The 19977-nt window shown below is 40.7% G+C and overlaps 1 protein-coding gene across 1 annotated transcript; it reads right to left on the bottom strand.

Moving 5' to 3' along the window:
* Positions 1-6066: 6066 nt before the first annotated feature.
* On the bottom strand, positions 6067-17908 carry LOC145456955 (thyrotroph embryonic factor-like). Its single transcript, XM_080335104.1, has 7 exons — positions 17672-17908; positions 15459-15613; positions 14719-14806; positions 13978-14117; positions 12765-12887; positions 10714-10865; positions 6067-6986 (listed from the first exon to the last, which is right to left on the bottom strand). The coding sequence occupies exons 1-7, from the start codon at positions 17757-17759 to the stop codon at positions 6920-6922; spliced, it is 813 nt and encodes a 270-aa protein (XP_080191230.1). The 5' UTR covers positions 17760-17908; the 3' UTR covers positions 6067-6919.
* Positions 17909-19977: the final 2069 nt, after the last annotated feature.

Below are 19977 nucleotides of genomic sequence, written 5' to 3'. Positions count from 1 at the left end.
TTTTAAAAGTCTGGAAGTGGACCATGCTTCAAGTCGGCAGATGCGCATTCATAACCAAGAATATCGGCGTGGTATAAATGACCATTGTAGTAGAAACACACCATGAATACCACAAATAACAACAGACGAGAAAGCGCGTATCCAATCAGCAATTCGTCTGTTATTTGAACACAAAGGGGTTATGAGGAGCTTGCGTTGCGGCAATTGTTTGCTATGATTGATAAAACGACAAGTCCGGCTGGATTGCGGCATTTCCCGATCAACGGTCGCGAAGAGGAAAGAATGAATTTCAATCTCACGCATACACAAGAACGCACTGTCCGTTTTCACGCTCCAGTCAATATGATTGTGACGAAAATTTGACTCACGAATTATGAGGACCGCAACGTGGCTACTTTTCAAAAACGAAATCCTCTCCCCCAACTCCCTGGACCGATATTTTCATAACGGAACCATATAGTTCGTATATGGAGTTGGAATCAAGAGCCGCAGCTTTCTAACTATGACTGAGGAGTCGTCACGGACATTTTGGTCACTGAGATGTGGCATATGAGTGGCATTTTAAAATTGTCAGATTTGGTGTTTTATTAAAGAAGAGTCAGATCTTGAGAGCCGTGGCAAGATATTCCCGTCTCCCAATAGGATAGCACTCTAGTACAAGGGTGGGCAAACTACGGCCCGCAACACCGTCCTGTGCGGCCCGCGAGAGTCTAAAGAAACTTTTTAAAAATATTGATGAAATGCGTACTAAAAATCGAATTAATGCAGGGACTTGATTAAAATTTTTAGTATATTTCACCATGATATTTTCAAGGAAGTGGTTCTCAAACTGGTGGGCGCGCCCACCTTGAGGGGGTGAAAGCATCTTAAGAAGGGCGCGAAGCTGAGATCAACTGGAAAAAATTTTCGCGCTCCGCGCGATTTACATCCAATTCACAGTTGTTATTCTGTATTTAGTCGAATTTCATATTTATATATCTCTAATCCACAATCGTAGCCTTCCATGCCATCAAACTACCAGTTAGGTTTGCTAGCATCCTGGTTGCGTTTTGTGATATGATGATAAGGGGGACAGGTAATCTTTCACCATCGTAAGGGGGCGTCTCTTGCAAAATTTGAAAACCACTGTTTCAAGGAAAATACTTCCTAGATTATTTTTTATGTTTAATGTCTGGCGCGACAGGCCGATAATAAAGCTCACGCATTTTGAAAGGTTCAAACTGCTAAAAATCACAGAAATCCTAAACGAGATTGACGTAATTCGGGTCACGAGTGTGATTTCAAATTGGCCACTCCAGTTTCATTTTTTTCAGTGATGTGCTTATAAAAAAACGATTCGCGCTTGTCTTAGGTAAATTTGCTCTGTATGCGTAGAATTAGGGTATTTATATTTTATCCACACACAGTACAAACGTAGTTGAAGCTGACATGGTTATGATGCTGTCAGCATTGTGTGTCCTGGAACTGAACCAAAAGTGGAATTACCAAATCTATGAACCGATCGCTGTTGACAGATGTAAATTTCAATCCTATTTTAAGAATCGGTACCACCGACTTTCATCTCTATAGTTTTGACAAATTGGTTATTGAGGTCGACCAGCCTATGAAATCCCGCCACTGTTTCTGGCGCATGTACGATATCATCAACGAAATGCTTGGTTTGTTTTAAATAAGCATCTACAATTCTACATGTCCTCACTATATAATCAAATACCAATATTGCGTTTTGGTTTATAATCCCAATTTTATATAGTGCGGCCCACGAATGGATTCAGATGTTGAATGCGGCCCGCGAGCTCAAAAGTTTGCCCACCCCTGCTCTAGTAAGTATTGCCTGTATTTTGGGAGTCATGAAAGGAAATTCGATTAGCAACGAGCATTTGTCAAGAGTTGGATGGAATCTTATTGACAGTGAGTGCAGCAGCTGCATGACAATTTGGTCGACTCCACGGCAGTGGCGTAGCAGCATATATGCTGTCTCCCCTGACTTTCGTTGAATATGCCGCCCAAGGTAGACTGAAGCAAAATTTGAAATTGTCTGATGTTCAAGCAATCTTTTCGATAAAATAAATATAAATAACGTAGGGTTGCCGTATTTTGGAATCCGGATAGGACACTTTTCAAAAATCATAAATACCGAAATTGAAAACAGCTGATTTGTAATATTTAGGCTAATAGAAACCTTGTTGTGTTGACTAAAAAAAGGTCATTACTTTGGCTCGACTACCGCATTACCCAGTTTTCACGTCACGTCTGTGCATGGCCTAATAAAACAGTATATGTTATGGTCTGTGGGGTCGACTAAAAAAAGGTCATCACGCCAATATTGTTTTGTGTTGTGTTTAAACGGAGCCGAATGTTGGCTCCTGTTAATTGATTGTCCGCTGCTTGCGATTGATTGGTGTCATCACATAATTACTTTATATAACGGTTGCTCGCGGTGTTGGGTTCTCTTTTGCTGCAATAAACTTCTGTCGTAAGCCGATATCGTTCTTGGCGCCTATAGGGAATACAGGCTCTATACTGGCGTGGTGGCAGCGGTCAAGAAATCGAAACTCTCACCAAGGAAACGAAAATGTCAGCCTCGGCGCGTGCACCGAAGCAGTGGTGTCTAACAAAATCGGAGACGATCACGTCTTTTGAAAGCTGGAAGAGCAATCTCAAATACTGCTTAAGCATGGACGCTAACTTTGCACCATTCCTCGCCGATAACGCAACGTGGCAACGCTACACGAAAGCCGATGCTACACGTGACTTCACCGACGACGACGGAAACGTTCCGCAGGACCGAAGAAAAACGGCCCATCAAAAAGTGCAATTGTTGGAACTCATGCTTGGGCAAGTCGCAAATTACTGCCCGATCATCTCCAGAAACATGTTTATTCAAAAGAGCACTTCTATGGAGTCGATTTGGCAAACTATCAGGTCTCACTACGGGTTCCAGCGAACATGAGGATCCCATTTCTTGGATTTCGCAGAAATTCAACTCGAGCCAGATGAGAAACCTGAGGATTTTTTCCAACGTATAACATCATTCATAGACGACAACCTGTTGAAAGCGGGCGACAACATCAGCCATCATGGGACCGACGTGACAGAAGACGAGGAAACCTCTGCCACCGTCGAAAATCTTATCGTCGTTATGTGGCTACAGACCCTATACATAGAGATTTACCGAGACACGTGAAGCATTTACCTGGCTCGCTTAACCACCTATATCTGATTTTTCAAGCAGGAACGCTTACGATATGCAGGGAAAAGTCCTGTCAAATTTGCAGATATGTGGAAGAATCCAAGTTGGAACCAGTCGTCAATCACATCGACGTTGACGATATCGTTCGTAACAAGGTGAAACTGCCGTACACCAACAGACATCCGTGGTACAATATACACTCTGAATGCAACAATTTGAGACGAACACATGCGCACCTGAAAAAGGCACTCGACCCTCGAAAAAGGATGCGAATGCAAAAGATGTGAAAAGGTATCTCAGGGAAGTAACCATTTCCAAGGACGGTTTATTGGTCGTACAGGTTCGTACACCGCTATCTCCAGTCAAAGAAAGGATCGTCATCCCGAGAAAGGTACTTGCGGGAGTGCTGATGGCGCTTCATCTAAAACTCGATCATCCTTCGATCAACCAGTTAAAGCAAGTCGTCTCCAGATATTTTTTCGCGCTAGACCTTCATCGCGCCGTAACGGAAGTGAACGAACGTTGTCACACATGTTTGTCCCTGAGAGACCTTACTCCCTGCTTTGACCCCTCAGTCAACGTGTCCGCCACCCTGTGCAATTGGAGAAAAATTTGCTGCCGATGTCCTGAAGCGCGAAAAACAATGCATTCTCGTGGTGCGCGAAACAGTGTCTTATTCATTTACCAAATCTATTATCATTACAGACGAAAGAGCGGAGACTCAACGTAACGCACTCGTAATCTTGTGTCTAGACCTGCGTCCACTGAACAGCCCGAACTCGGTCATCAGGACGGACGGAGCTACATCGTTTTCAGCGCTGAAGAACGACTCGCTCCTCTCTACCTACGGCATGGCTGTGGAAACGGGAAGGGTCATGAACGTCAATAAAAATACCGTCGCCGAAAGAGCAGTTCAAGAACTCTCCAGCGAGATACTGAAGCTTCAGGGATCCGGCTATCATGGAGGTCAAGTGACTCCTCTACAACTTCAAATCGCCACTTGTAACCTCAACAACCGTATCCGCGGAAATGGCGTCTCGGCAAGGGAGATCCTGCTTCAGAGAGATCAGTTCACCAACTCCTCTCTCTCCCCATCGATGATGAAGAGCTGATAAAGAAACAACAGGAACGTAGGACCGCTAATCATCCGGCAAGTGAAGTTGCGAAGGCCCCTAAACGAGAAACGAGGAAATCGGTTCCTGTCGGCGTTGGAGATATCGTTTACCTATACAACGATAAGAAAAAGCACCGAAGCAGGGACCGATATTTGGTGTTGTCAACCGAAGGCGAGTGGTGTAACATATCTCGATTTGGAACCAGACTTCCAACAACGTCTACCTGACCTCCCATCGGGAGTCCACCAATACGGCCTCGTCGGTCTCTGAGAGTCAGAAAACCTCCTGTCTGGCATAACGATTATGTCATAGACAAATGAAGAAGACGTTGCGCCAATATTGTTTTGTGTTGTGTTTAAACGGAGCCGAATGTTGGCTCCTGTTAATTGATTGTCCGCTGCTTGCGATTGATTGGTGTCATCACATAATTACTTAATATAACGGTTGCTCGCGGTGTTGGGTTCTCTTTTGCTGCAATAAACTTCTGTCGTAAGCCGACATCGTTCTTGGTGCCTATAGGGAATACAGGCTCTATACTGGCGTCACTTTGGCTCGGCTCCGAAATGACCCTTACTGTCACGCGCAACATTGTCGAAAACACCCACAGGTTCCAGTCCGGATCGTAACAAACTTGCCCGTGACCAGCCATCTCACTGTGCTGTGTGTGCACTGCAAGTGTGCGCCCTCATTTTGTCACCCCGGACGCAGAGCCGGAACCGCCAAGTGGCTGCTACGCCACTGCACCACAGCTCTGTTGAAACTGGCCATGCGGTTGGCGATGCCGCAAGTTAAATGAAGCCATTGCCACAGTGGTCAGTAGCGTGCCCTTATAAAGCTCGACTTCCCGGCAGTTTCAGAAACGCTCATCGACAGTGCGACATTTAAACTTTGATAAGTGTCGCGCCGAGAACTAGGCTTTTCTAAACTGGTGGAGGTGTAAGTCAGCTGCAGTAGAGAATAGACTCGATGATCACCAGCAGATCACTTAGCTGCAGACCCACCTCCCATCACAGGGGTGGGCAACTTCTCCGGTCGGCGGGTCGGATATGTGAAAATGAAGCACTTGGCGGGCCGGTTTACAGAATATATACTTTAATCGCGTATTTATCCACCTATACTAGGAATAAATAGTATTAAATGTAAACTTGAAGTTTGAAGCATAGAGACTAAAAACAGTGTTTTAATGAATTTCTCAACAATAGCTGTTGGAGTCGATCAGAGTTGTCAACAAGTTCTTTGAACTCAGGCTGCATGTCGTGTAGAAACCCTGAAGCCCGCGGGCCTGTTCTAAAAATAGATGGAGTAGCAGTCCTTACCAGTTAGCTTTTGCATAATGAAATTGATTTTAGCTGCTATTGTGTAAATCACACTTACATGTAACATACTTACTCCCGTCATTTACCCGCTCCAAAGTTTAGTGTTTTTTGACTGTAACCCGTTTTGTGCTCGCAATAGAGAAAACTTTCTTCGTAACACAGATAGAAACATCACGTTTTGGCAGTTTTTGAGCTATATATCATGACTCTACGACCAGTGGTTGTCGAGATGGGCAATTTTACCCCCTCTCGTGCAGAAATTGGGGGGTTGCCGGCTGGAAAATGAAGGCAATTCCCTAAAACCAAATTTTATTTAAGTTTTAATTCATTTGTCGGGATTTATAAACCCCCATTTTTCGATTTGAAAAAAAAAGTCATTTTCACTCCACCCTATTACCCACCCAACCCGACGCCTCAAAAACAATTCACAATCACCAACGTGTTCAGACATGATATGTAATCCATATTTACAAAATGCTTCAAGAAAGCGGTTAAATTCTCGTAAAATTATGCAGGCCTACCAAGATTACGATGCTTGGGATAAAAGAATTGAACCATCGCGGTTGGAACGAATAAGCAGTAATCTCAAAATACGCCGGACAAGACCACGCGACATTCACGTACAAAACTACGGTGTTGCATTGCAATCCCATAGTCATCAGGGCGGGCCAAAAACTGACAATTGAGCACTTCGGCGTCAAAAACCTGGATCTCATGTTATTCAATTTTCTTGCAGATTTAGAATACATTCAAATCACCATGGATTAGGATGTGTAGACGACATAATATACGGAAATATTATAGAATACCACTCATCTCTGGCGCATATTTAAAGTACAATTTGAGGTGTAATGTCTACCATAATCACCTCGTCATGGGCCCATTTCCACACCGAATCGCAACGAAAATCACTCCACACAACCGGTCGATAGTGCCATATGGTGCATAACTAAATCAATATTTATCAAAATATAAGTACACAAGAGAGAGAGAGAGAGTCACGAAACATATTATCGCAACGTAGGGCAGTATTTCGGCACAACGCCACGATGGTACCAGTACCAGGCCTCAACTGTAGAACAATGTCATGCCAGGAGCATCAAGATAGATCAGAAACACAAAGGATAATATTTACACGTCTAGCGCCCAGCCCTTGCGTCGTCCAAGCAAATAATCGGTTACAAAGAGCGGTACAGCTAAGATAAAAGCGAGATGGAACATCCAATCGAGAAATTTGAGTAGCGCACGTTAACGGTGTCGTTATTTACAAGCTTTTAGCGACATAAGATTTGCCTTCAGTTTTGGTTCATTTCCTTGCGTTCGTATTCCTCCACGACTTGCATAAGTCTGGTCACCTCAGCTCTGTAAAATAGTGTAAGAAACACATTCATTTGTAGAATAGGATTTTATGACAGCAACATCCAAGACGCTACACAAGCTATGTCTGAGCAGAGTGGAGTCATTATTTGGGATCGTGGATTTGATCAGTGATGACTAGGGCAAGTTTTTGTTGCAGTTAAATCTGTGGAAAGTTGCATTCATTTTTTCACATGCACTAAAAGACCACATTTTGGTCGGTTGACTAAAAAAATAACGTCAACTTTCCGGCTCAGCTCCCGAAATATCCGTTAAGAGCGTTACTTCAGTGCTGATTTAGGGTATTTCAGTCAAATTTGACCGTGTATTCCACCATAATTCTCAAAAAACAGTGACATAATCAGGCGACCTATTTACATATACTGCCAAATATTTCCAGTAAAAAGTTGATTGCACGAAAAATCGAAAAAACTTTCATGAAAAATCGAAAAAGTTGCATGAAAAAAATGGACAAAAGTTGCAAAAAGTTGCACTATAAGATTCCTTCAAACAGCTTAAAACAGCATTCTACATAACTTCCGAGTATTTAGGAAGCTGCAGGAAGCTGTAAAAAAAAGTTGCAAAAACTTGCCCTGGTAGTGAAGACTGTTCAGTGTTCAAGTGTTCAACCTATGGACCCAGTAGTGGGCCATGATGTTGTTTTCACTGGTCCACAGAGCTTGCATGGTTGTCATACCATCCTTATTAATAAGATGTAGAAGGGCAATGTTTTAATTGCATTCAAACTGGTAATGAGGTCGTGGTGACTGCTTGAACTAGACCCCACGAAAGTGACAACCTTTCCTTCTGATCACCAACTTTTAGAGTTTCGAACAGTGTTTTAGGATCATTTTAAATTCGAACGTGGCCCCTCGAAGTGAGTTTGACGATGGCAATATACTTCGCAATGAGCGAGATATCAAAATCAATTTAAACCTCTCTTGCAAACGCTATCGGCATGATGCATTTCCGCTATTGCGAATTCACGTTGAACACAATGCTATTGTCTGGAACGGCAATGAAATCAGTTTGGTTTTGACACATTCAAACTGCTGTATGGTTTTCACGGATCACTTCATAGAGCTTTTAGGGCAGGTTTCTGTTCATGCAGGCAAAAATTGTGCTTGTAAAAACATCCACTGGTTTTGACAGCCGACAGCATTATTCAGTCGGCTGCGAACCCTGATTTATTTGCATTACCCATTCAAGGTTGATCGGGTCTTCGAACCCTGTGCGCAGTGGAGGTGTTCAAAAATGACTTTTTCTCTCAAATTCTACTGGCTACTTGATAAAATTGTTAGGTGACCTAATCGAAGCCTGCATACCAAATTTGGTTCAATTCCAACCAGTAGCAGCATTGCTACAGGAGAAGAAAGTTTTTTATTTATTATATAAAAATGAAGAAAAAAAAATTCAAAATCTTCTGTTCACCCCATGAAATTGTTAGGTTGTCTATAGAAACGATGCTCACCAAATTTGACTCAATTCCAGCCACTGGAAGCAGAGTTAATGCCGTCGAAATTGATTTGAATAAAATATTATTTACGGCGACCAATTCTTTGATTATTTATTATAGTTGCGCCCACCGTAAATACTATATTATTCAAATCCAGATTTTTCGGCGGCAATAACTCCACTTCCACTGGTTAGAATTGAGTCAAATTCGGTGAACATTGTTGCTATAGACAGTTTAAAACTTTCATGGGGTGAACAGAAAATTTCGAAATTTTTTTACAATAATTTTTATAAAATAAAAAGAAACTTTGTTCTCCTGTAGCAATGCGGCTAGGCCTACTGGTTGGAATTGAACCAAATTTGGTGTATAGACTTAAATTAGGTAACCTAACAGTTTTATCGAGTAGCCAGTACAATTTGTGAAAAAAAGTCATTTTGAATACCCCTAATGCGCAGCCTTCCAAGGACTGCAGATGCATGTTATTGCTACTGTATCTACCACAGCCGGATGACCAATTCAACCATGTTTATGTTTATTTCATAATACAACATGCATGACGCCGGTTATACACGAATATAAGCAAAGACTAAACATCCAAATCCAACACACAAGAAACTGAACGAGCAATAGTGCACGACATTCTCAAGTACCCAATTAGCATCAACACGAACGGGTTAGGACTATTTAACATGGCGTGCCTATTTTAGTTTCAACCTTATCGCTGCTTGAACTATGTGTTAAATATAAACAATATACATGCATGACAAACACTGTAAAGGCACGATCTCTAATAGTGCTTGATAATTATCTGATTATCATGTAATTATAATTATTGGCAAGTCTCAAATTAGTTGAGCATATACAAGAACGAAGAAATGGTTTAGTTTTAGTACAATAGGTTAGACGCAAGTTGCTAAATTTAAAGCAGTATCAATACAATTGCAATTTACAAAGCGTAGCCTGAAAGTAATGAATTGCCTCAAATTTTGCTGCAAAATACATAAAGAAAACACATTCGCAAGTCATTTGATTACTCAAGTTGTTGTTTACATGCTCAATATTGTTCTTAGTGTAACTACGGTCATGCAATTGATGTCAGTATATGTCTCAAGATAAGTGAAACATTTCCTTACAACCACCGCCAAGCATTAGTAGATAACTGTTAACAATTACAATACCGAAAGACCACGTCACGCAATTAGTGACTGAGCTAATTGACACCTTCAGACTAGTAAGACCTCTAGTAACCTTGAAATTGTAATCGAGCCTTTAATTGCTGCAGTAGCATGATAGGAAATTACGGCTGCTTTGTTGTTCTACACATAAATTAACCGTATTAGCCAATATTCTTTGTGCGGGCTACCACTTTTTGTGTATTTGCTAAAACGGTTTTTCAGCACTCCTACGATCAAGATTAAAAGCAACAAGAAGAATTAAAGTCGTTTGATGTTGCCATAACGAAAAAATACGTGATCATGCATTGCGGTCGCCAAATATTCCACAGCAACATGTGGAGTCGTTCGCCAAAAGAAGTCTTCTGGACCATTTCAGGCCTACCGGCCTACCGCATGTATTATCTATATGTGGTCTAAGTAGTCAGCACTGGTAGGTAACGCCCGTGTATGAGTATGAAGTAATCGATTAAGCGGTTTCAAAAAGTGGGCTTGCTCATGACTGGCTTTTAATCAGGGGGCGACCACTACACAAAACGACGTATGGCGTGACTAACAGGTTCAATTTTAGTAAAACATATTATGTTACCTCGATCAAGTGGAAATTTCAACACAGTTGCTATGACGTCAATGGATGGGTGGTGCAAGACTTAGAAAGCCTCACAAGGCTATTTTCGCACCTTAACTGTGCACTGGCGTAAACACTCATGGCATGAATCTGCGCACATCGTGAGTATGTCATGTCACGAGTCGGTGTATACGGCGCAAAAACATCAAGGACAAAAATAAACAGCGTCCTAATCCATTTCTTCAGCCCAAAAACATTACCATTCATAAAAGTGACGCTAACCAATCCGCAAACTACTTTACCCTATTTTGTAATTTAAAACCTAGGCAGATTTGCCTAAAAAAAACTGTCAAGTACAAGTGGTAGAAGTCTAAAAACACAACTACTTCAGTGGATGGTACAAGTACGCAAAACCTGTGGGAGTACTCCAAAAAAGTAGAAGTACGGTACTTCATTACTGACCACTTATGATACTAGTATCTACTGGACAGTCTGGCTGGCCGGTAGTACACGGAGGGCAAACGGCTGCAACCGTACCTCAAGTCTTTGACTTCGACGCGGAGCCCGTCGTTTTCGCTCTCCAGAAACTTGGTTCTCATCACGATCTGGTTTTCCTTGATCCGGCGCGCCTCTCGCGATCTCTTCGCCGCCGCGTTGTTCTTCTCTCTCTTGTGCCAGTATCTGGCGTCCTTGAAACACGAGTAAAATTTACACGTCGCCTTTCGACCGGTAGCGCTGGGAACAATGGTCCGTGTATCAACTACAGTGATTCGAACCGAGTAGTAAGAGACCATTCTTTTGAGTAATGAAATTACAAGCCCATTTCCACACAGAGTTATATTATCAACAAGAATTATAGTTTCGAAACGGCTATCCCAACGGCGAAGTCTTGAAATCTCGGTTGGTCTTACAGCCACGGCTGTCAGCGGAAACGACGTTTGCGCGAAGTCAAAAAAATTATGAACAACCCACGTCGTTGAGACACAGTGCGATGAAATAGATAGGTTAGGAAAAAATACGAAATTCTCTTTATGTGGTGTAGAACTGGCACTATTGTCGTAACACCCCGGTGTTCGTTTCATCTCCAGATATTATGATCCACTTAATGCCTTAATCTCATCCCGGAACTCCAGAAAAATTTCGATTTTACTCTAAACTTAGCCGCATATCGGCTCAAATTGAGACAAGATTATCTACATTTTGCTATACCGTAGGGTTAACATATGTCGGCCTTTTTCAGGAAATTGAAAAAATCGAGATCAAATTACCTACACTTTGCTATAACGTAGCGTTACCATACATCCTTCTTTTTCATGAAATTGGAAATCTCCTCCAAGGACACCTAAATGTCCTCGTTTTTGGCAATTCGTCCTTCTGTGAAGCTTTTACAGCTAGGCTAACGGACAGGGTCAACTGAAAATCTGCATAAATGACGCGTAATAGGTAATGCGGACGTTTGAGCGGATCATTCGGGAGTCGAATCAGAGTGATGACCTTTTTTAGTCCACACCACAAATGTATCATAATAAAGCAGGTAATTAGGGAGTAGAGTCAAAGTGATGACGTTTATTTTTTTATTGAACACAACATGATTTCCACCAAATATTTGAAAACCAGCTGTTTTCAATTTCGGTAAACGAACTTTTATGAATTTTAAAAAGTGCCCTCCTTTCCCGATTCCAAAACAAGGTAACCCTATATAAAGGACATCGGACAATGTAAAATCTGTCATTTCATGAAATCGCTGAGCCGCGAGCAAAGATAACATTATGAACTAGGGCAAATGTCATTATTGGAAAATATTGCTGCTGCACACTAGCCGGTAAACAAAACTGAGAACATCGGTGTCACATCACTGCGTAATCACCCTCCCAGTAATGTAGGATGTAAAGAAAAGTACTACGATGGACCTTTATTTAGAGTCATTCTAGTACCACCAGAGGGTCAATAACATTTGGACGAGGGTCAATATTGACCACACTCGACACCTATAAGCCTGTGCTGAATGAACACACAAGTACTCTAGCACGATCGCAATAACTACATATCATAGCAGCATAGCCATCGGGTCGGTCTGAACCTGCAACTCACAAGCCAGCAATAAACAATGAACTTTGCCGCATGTTTTTCTTCGATAACGGCAGGAGTACCACATTTTCAACTTTTATTTGACACAAAATCGGACACGCAATCAGCTCTGTCATTAGTATGTAGCTGTGGCTCCCAAGCTTTTCTTTGAGCAGGTATGTTTGAATGAATATGTTAACAGTTGTCAGTTGTGATTACCCAGCGTCCACAATGTCAGGCAGTGTGTAAACTTATAGTACAACCCGATGCAAGGCGTTCTGAAGTATGAATCTGGTTACCATCAAGCAACTTAACATGGACCTTGATATCAACACAAACTGCATTTAAAACACAAACTGATTTCATTGCTCAACTTGTAGCGCATAGCCCCACTTTGAGAATCGCTGGTTAAAAACATAGCAACGAATGCACTGACATAACGCTACTACGACGGTGGCAAGGTTACTTGACAAACGAAGGCACACAAGATTTATCAAAAGAGCATCGTCAACCGCATATACCTTGCTCTCGGAAGGGACGTAGACTTTCTTGGCTTTTCTTATGATTGGCTGCGGTTTCAATTCGTCCTCGGTGAAGGTTCGCGTTCGCGGGTCAAACAGCTCATTATTAGTGTCCGCTTCTTCCTGGAATTGGAAATACAAATAAACGGAGACGAGGGATTTTATAATTTCATTCTTCGCATTCTCAAACGCAGGAGCTAATTCGACGTCGGCAAAGTATAAGTGCCCTCGAGGCATTGCCAGTACGAATGACGTACGAAATGCTGTGCTAGAATGCCTGTTTTTGCGTGCCAAATTGCTCATCGCAACAAGTTATAGGAACGGCAAATTTCCCAACGTACAGTTATACTGATCTAAAATTCCTACCGAATCCGAGTATCACAGAAATGCCAGCGGTCGGCACGGAAAAAATAAGCGGACAAACACGAAAATACGGTAAATTCGAATAATGAAAAATAGGTCGGGCCATTAGACCAAAGAGCGGCTATAACCAAATACTCCTGTAACTATCGTGTAGCCCAGTGGTCAATAACCAATACAACCCAATGCAGTAGCCCCAGCTGTATCGTCCTACTCACTGCCGTGCATATACGAGCATGATCTGTAAAGCAAGTCATCATCCACTGGAAATAACTTCAAAACCCCATGAAAGAGGCGTTCAAAATTTGCAGCACACGGAATTTAGAGGCAGCATCGTGCAGTTTAGTCTACATCAGAGGTTTTCTACCTATGGGCTGTGACCTTGTTTTCAATGGGGCCACAAAGCTTTTCATGTGTACAGAAGTTTTCAACCTGGGGGTCAAGAATGGGCCGACCTTTTTTGCCGTAATCAGCCTATCAAGCTGCCACAGAACATTTTCATAAGAATGTTGAGAGCCACAGGTCATGATTCACGATTAGTCGTGATTTTCTTGGTTAACCGATGATCTTGCATGCGTTGTTCGTATTGTGGTCACGAGTTTATGATCAATTCATGCTGTTCAATAGGTTTGCTATCGAGTAAGCGATTACTACTCCAGTGCCGCATACCTGTTTTCGGTATAATTTTCTTATCAATCAAACATCGTTCAGCCGAGTACAATTAGAAGAGTAGACTCAAATTCACAGAGGTGGCCAAAATAGTCATCGCTGGCACTCAAGTAGAAGGATCAAGTACCATAATACATTTCAATCAATGTCATCGAAACTATCGAATTTTGTAAAATCCACAAACCAGCGGAGTCGATATCATCATTTCAGTAATGTTCGGCTGGTAATGGAACGACTTTCCAGCGACTTTATCCTCCTCCGTTTGGTCATCGTCCTGTCGAGTCTGGTTCGTTTGCTGGACTACGCTCAACGCAAGACAAGGTTCTGTAGAGGTAAACCAATACGTCTGCCAAACTGCAAGGTGGGAACAGGGCATAGTCCCACCCCCTGACAAGCACTTCCAGTACACAATCACAAAAACTAAGCAACTAGCCGTGGTTTAGTAGTCAATAAACACTATCATCCAATATCATTAAAATTATGTTGACATGTTGAGACATTGGTCAGATTTACGGGGAAAATAACATTAGCAGCAAGCATATTCTGGTTGTGATCTCAGTCAATAACCGTCATGTAGAAGATAGTTTTATAGTAGTTAACAAAAATTCCAATTTCGCAAGAGTAGCCGATAAAAATCTTCACAGTGGATCACAGATATGATCATTTGTCATGACAGGCAAAACTGATGCTACCAAAGTGTCAGCGCCTCTGCTATACACAATTTGAAATTATGGCAAGTAGAGAATTTGAGAATTTCATCAAGCAGTATCATCAATACTGATACACATATCGCTACGATATATTCGTTTCAGGTTTTCCAGAGTGTTTCAAAGCAAATTGGAAAACAGTAACGGGATAGGCTACCATAGTGATTTCTCATATATATATTCATCTAAATAGCTGAATACAAAGTCAACATCCATACCTTCGGATGCGTTTTGATTTTGCTGCACTGGCGATCCTGCATTATCGGAAAGTATTTCTTCCCCAAGGATCGTTGAGATCTCGCCGAGCTGCCGAGTGAATACAAAAATTGAAACCTATCGCCATTTCATTAATCAGTGGACGACTCGCAATCGCCATCGCATATGGTGTTCCATATGGCTACGTAGTATGTATTTTTCAAGTTAGCCAGAAGCATTTTCAAGTTCATAAGGAATATTCTAATAAATCGGTCGATCCAGGACAAGTTTCCTACACCTTCCGTTATTAAACATCTCAGAATTATTGTGTATATGTAGCAGTTGGGAAAACCATGGGAAATATCAGTCCATACCGGCTACTCGGTGCATAAGTAATAAAGCAACAACAGTCTTAACAAGATTTATCAAAAAACAATTTCCAATATTGCTGGGCTACGGTTTGAGATATCTGTAATTCACGAGTGATTGATTACCTGGTGCACTGTTCGTTCAGAATCTGTCAATTGCTGAACCGTTACCAAACTGCATTAATTACATTGATTGATTCGTTTGATCGGAGTGTTTGGAGAACATATTTTCTCTGAAAACACTCTTCAAACAAAAGTGCTTGAGGCTTTCAGCTGTGGTCATAAATTGGCTTATCCCATAAGCTGTGGCAACGCGCAGCTTTACCTTCCTTGTTGGATATGCTTTGGGTTGATTTAGACTTGTAAATCGTTTTCAAAAGGTTGCACGTACGCACCCCTTCGTTTAATGTGGACTCATCCAACAGATCGTCCAGGTTGATGGGCTCGAGTTTGAAATCGTCGGATTCGCCGTTGGTCGGCCAAATTTGAGGCCCCAGATACGCGAGGCTGAAGTCGGGAGCATCATTCCCGGCTAATTTGTCGTCTTTGCCTAAAAACGAAACATGGTGTCGTGAGCTGACTATGGCTTTATTCATGTAAAGCTAACCAATGTGGCTTTAAGCAATATAGTTCACAACCGACAGCAGAACAAAATAGAAAAAGGCATGGATGGTGTAGGAGTATTGTACCACAGGGAGATTAATCAGTTGAAAAGGATGATTGCGTAATTACTGATCCCCACAGATGAGCTCGTAATTGGTGTATCAGCAGCCCGAAATTAGTGAAATCTCTCAAACATTGGTAGGCTCAAAGGAATTTAAACCTGACTAGACATAATGCACCTACATCTACAACCTAGCCAAGATGTAGAAAAATCTATTATCAACCCACTGACAATCAATACTATCCGCTAGTATGAATGCAAGTGAATGAAACATCAATATGACAAATAGTTACGTTGCCTCAGCTGACTATCCCATGGTCAATGGTGTGTTGATACATTTCGACATTTTGAAAACCAGGATTTAGTCAAATTTTATCGATGCTGTCATCTTAGTCAGTTGTGACTTCAGAAAAGTTTGAATCAACTGAAAAATGCAACACGCTATCAGACCTGCTGGACAGTAAACAATCCAGAGCAATATGATCTTAGAACGCAATCTCGCCTGGATAAGAAGCCATGCAAAATAAAAATCTCACATGACACGAGCAGGACCGCAAGATTTGAATATTGCTTTTCTTAATCTACAATAACTTGATAATCTGCCAATTTTTCAGTTTCAAGGTTGTAAGCCTGGCTCTTATTTATTTTGGTATCCCGACGGAACACATTGTAGAGAACTGATAAGCAGGATAGCCTATCACATCAGATCATATACCTCAATGTTTGGAAACGTGACGCAATGTCGTGGTCGAAAATTAGCCGAGATTTGAGATTGTCGCTACCTTCCGCAGTACAAATATCTTTTCATTGGAAGGTCAAGACAGTACGGTGCATAGTTGAGCAACAAGAAAACTACTGTTTAATACACAGGCCTACACTACAGTCTACATACAGTCATTTAAGAATGATAAGACTAATGTAAGGATACCTTAGTATAGATTGATCTATGTTTGGTGCACTTGGCATGACCTTATAACTTTGTGGTCATTTTACATGTCCCGGACCAACAAATCCATCCGTAGTGCTGTATTTTAGCCTACTCACTAATATTGTTCAAAATTGTGCTTCATTTGCTTAACATGCCATAGTACGGTCGTCTGTGTGTACTGCATATAAAATTAACACAAATCTGGAAGACAAAGATTCTATCAACGTACAGGGCATACCAGAAGTTCGAAATTTTGAATTAACACATCTCATGTAACATGTTTGACCCAGCCCAGGCAGTTTTAACCTTTGTATGTTATTCCCAAAAAGAAAAACAATCTTCACTGATAACCTTCACTCACAAATTGACCCGGAGACATTTCTGCCATTAAAATCATCACGCTGCAGCGGTATGGGTGAGTGCATGATTATAATACGGCACATGGAAATTTTGAATTGGAAGTACTCGACAGCATAATTACCATTTCAAACCAGTCGAATAATAACTTATGCCTATCCCTGTTACAGTTCCAAATAATTTAAACCTACCATTTGCATTTACCTGCCTCCTAGCTGTGCATTGCCGAATGAGTAGGTGAATGTTTCATAAGTCCTACAGAATACCACTATACATTTAAAGACATCAAATTCCGAAGTCAGAACGACATCATCTTGCAAACAACCAGCCCAAGCATTTGGTGATAGGCTAAGACAACAGTTGGTCACTGGAGGATTACAAAATATTGAGCTTGGAACAACTGTGCAGCAGTGTGTACTGTGCATACTGTTGATAGATTTGCACTGGTTGGTTAACAAGTCCATTATTTTTCTCGTTGATTACTTGCTTGACTATATTAGAAACGACACCCATAGGCCTATATGATGATTGGATAATTAGTATTGGAGGATATAATTGAGCATATAACTGTACCCTAATCATAAAATATAAATGCTACACAAATAAAATGAAAAAGAATTCTCTCTGGGTAAATAGAATAAGAATAAAATTCTAAATACTTTTTTCTTTGCCATTCAAATCTGGAGCCTCCAAGTTTCCAAATATGTGATGGAGATCGAGAGTCCCGTAGTCAATTCTATTCTCCATGATGACAAGTTCTTCTTTTGTCTTTCTGCTGTAGCTCAAATAACTTCAAGTTGATGTATCAAGGACTAGTGAGCATGCTACTATTGACAGCCTACTTAAATACTCTGCAGACGTTGAATATAGCTGGAAATGTGAGTGATGTACATAAAATTTTCAATTACGTTCTGAGAATAGAATATCAGGAGAATATCCTAAAGACATAAGGCCAGAAATCTTTCTGTTGGGTACAAAGCTAAACAACAAGCTACACGATGAGTCAGGAATACAATGATGGCCTTAAAATAATACTAGGAAAGCGTATGTTAGAAATGAAACAATCATCATACCTGAAATAGCAAATTATGACCATATCATTTGTGTAGCTGCAAGATCACCAAAGCACATCGTAAAAACACATCAAAAAGGACAGGCATGATATGGTTGTCTAACAATTGAGTACTGAAATATCCGATAAAAAAGACCAAGTACACAGGGAAACGGCTATAATAACTAGCTTATAGCGATGCTTGAGTAAAACTTTCTTGTTTCTGCTTCCTTTTATGTATACATTAGAAGTTAGAACATAACATGAAACACATAATTGTAGAAATGTATTTGAAATCTAGATGTTAAGTATTTGTTATCTTGAATGTATCATGAAAGCAGTCATCAACTTTTGTACTTTTATTGCATTGAATGAAAGTCAATGAATTATTATGTTCATACTGTTTCTGGTAAAGAAGGCAAAGCCTACCATATTTTGCTTTACGCAAAAGACCCTCAAATGACTGCAATCATTTATGCAACAAATAACATACGTAGCACAGCTCAGAGGTCAGAGCAGTAACTTTCACTTCACAATACGATTGTGTGTTTGTTGGGAAAAAGGAATCACCATTTAGACCTCCTCATTTTAAATGTCTTTTCCCTCTCTTTAGAACGAACTGCTATTCGATATTTCCGGCTAAATTTCTGCGTAAGAACCAAAGCAGAAAAAATATGATACACATAGTGTGGTTATGTTATCCTATCATTATAGAGTATTACTGCTTCCACAGATTAATAAACCTAGCATCTGAGATCATGCGCATTACGCATCTAAGACATGCTTACTGCCTGCATGGTATTGCCATATCAAGTGCCTTATAAATATATACAAATGCATGCCACATGTGAAATGCATTGGCTTGCATGGCGGTATGCAAATATATCTGGAATCATTGAATTACCAAGTTGATGCACACTCGGAAGCAATAATAACATGTGACAAGAGTCACAAGGCAACAATAGAAGCCAAAATAAATCCAGGCTACAGACATTAGGCTATCCCAATATCACATCATATCTTAAAATAATTTGCTTCTGAAGTCAAGTACATGGCAGAATACGAGTAGGCTACAACAAAATAGCACAATAGAGTAGGGAAATTCACAGTATCCATCATTATTTACCTATTTAATGCTCATGCACACTAAGATGATTTAATATTGAGCAAGAAAAATCAATCACATGCCTCAAAGTCTAGTTGTCAACATGCCACTTTAAAAGTCCAATTAATTCGCAGTATTCATGAGTAAACTACCTAATTATTGCAAATGCACACTACGAAATGACAGTTACATCTTGGCAACTCGCGATACTCAAAGTCGAGATATAGTCACACCACTCCTTCCTATCTACTCCCTGAACAAATAAGAACTTGGCAAACTGGATTCTGTCAACGATTATGCTTTTACTTCAGATAACAAATCAGAACTAGGAGCTACTTTTTGCGGTGATCTACAATATAGCAATGTCATTACCAGGGCAAGTTTTTGTTGCAGTCAAATCCGTGGAAAGTTGCATTTATTTTTCACAAAAGTTGCAGTAAAAAGTTGCATTTATTTTTCACAAAGTTGCAATAAAAGGTTGCATTTATGGACAAATTCATTGAAATTATTAGGGTACGATACTAGAATCAATATGTATCCAAGGCACTGCAGCAAAATTCAGTGTTGGCGACTTCAACAAAATCAATAGCTTGAAAAAATTGACCCAGTGTAATTTTCAGCGGTCTAGCCTGAATGTACGTCAAATCAGAAAGAAACTCCAATTTAAACGACTGAAATAACCACGCGATTTATTTTCATGAAACATCGAAAAAGTTACAAAAAATTGCATGAAAAAAATGGAGAAAAATTGCAAAAAGTTGCAATATAAGAATTCTCCAAAGAGCTTAAAACACCATATTACATATCTT

Source organism: Botryllus schlosseri, chromosome 15, assembly GCF_051294905.1.
Source record: "Botryllus schlosseri isolate E-star chromosome 15, Bs_hap1, whole genome shotgun sequence".
Lineage (NCBI taxonomy): Eukaryota > Metazoa > Chordata > Ascidiacea > Stolidobranchia > Styelidae > Botryllus > Botryllus schlosseri.
Note: the sequence above shows the minus strand (reverse complement) of the source record. Positions and strands in the feature narration are given on the sequence as shown.

What these genes read in the sequence shown, in the direction of transcription:
- LOC145456955 (XM_080335104.1), bottom strand. Translation starts at nt 17,759, where the DNA reads ATGGAGAATAGAATTGACTACGGGACTCTCGATCTCCATCACATATTT. An exon ending in AAATCAAAACGCATCCGAAG is followed by an intron (nt 14,118 to 14,718) that starts GTATGGATGTTG and finishes TTACCTCTACAG; the next exon opens with AACCTTGTCTTGCGTTGAGC. An exon ending in GTCGAAGTCAAAGACTTGAG is followed by an intron (nt 6,987 to 10,713) that starts GTACGGTTGCAG and finishes ACTATTTTACAG; the next exon opens with AGCTGAGGTGACCAGACTTA.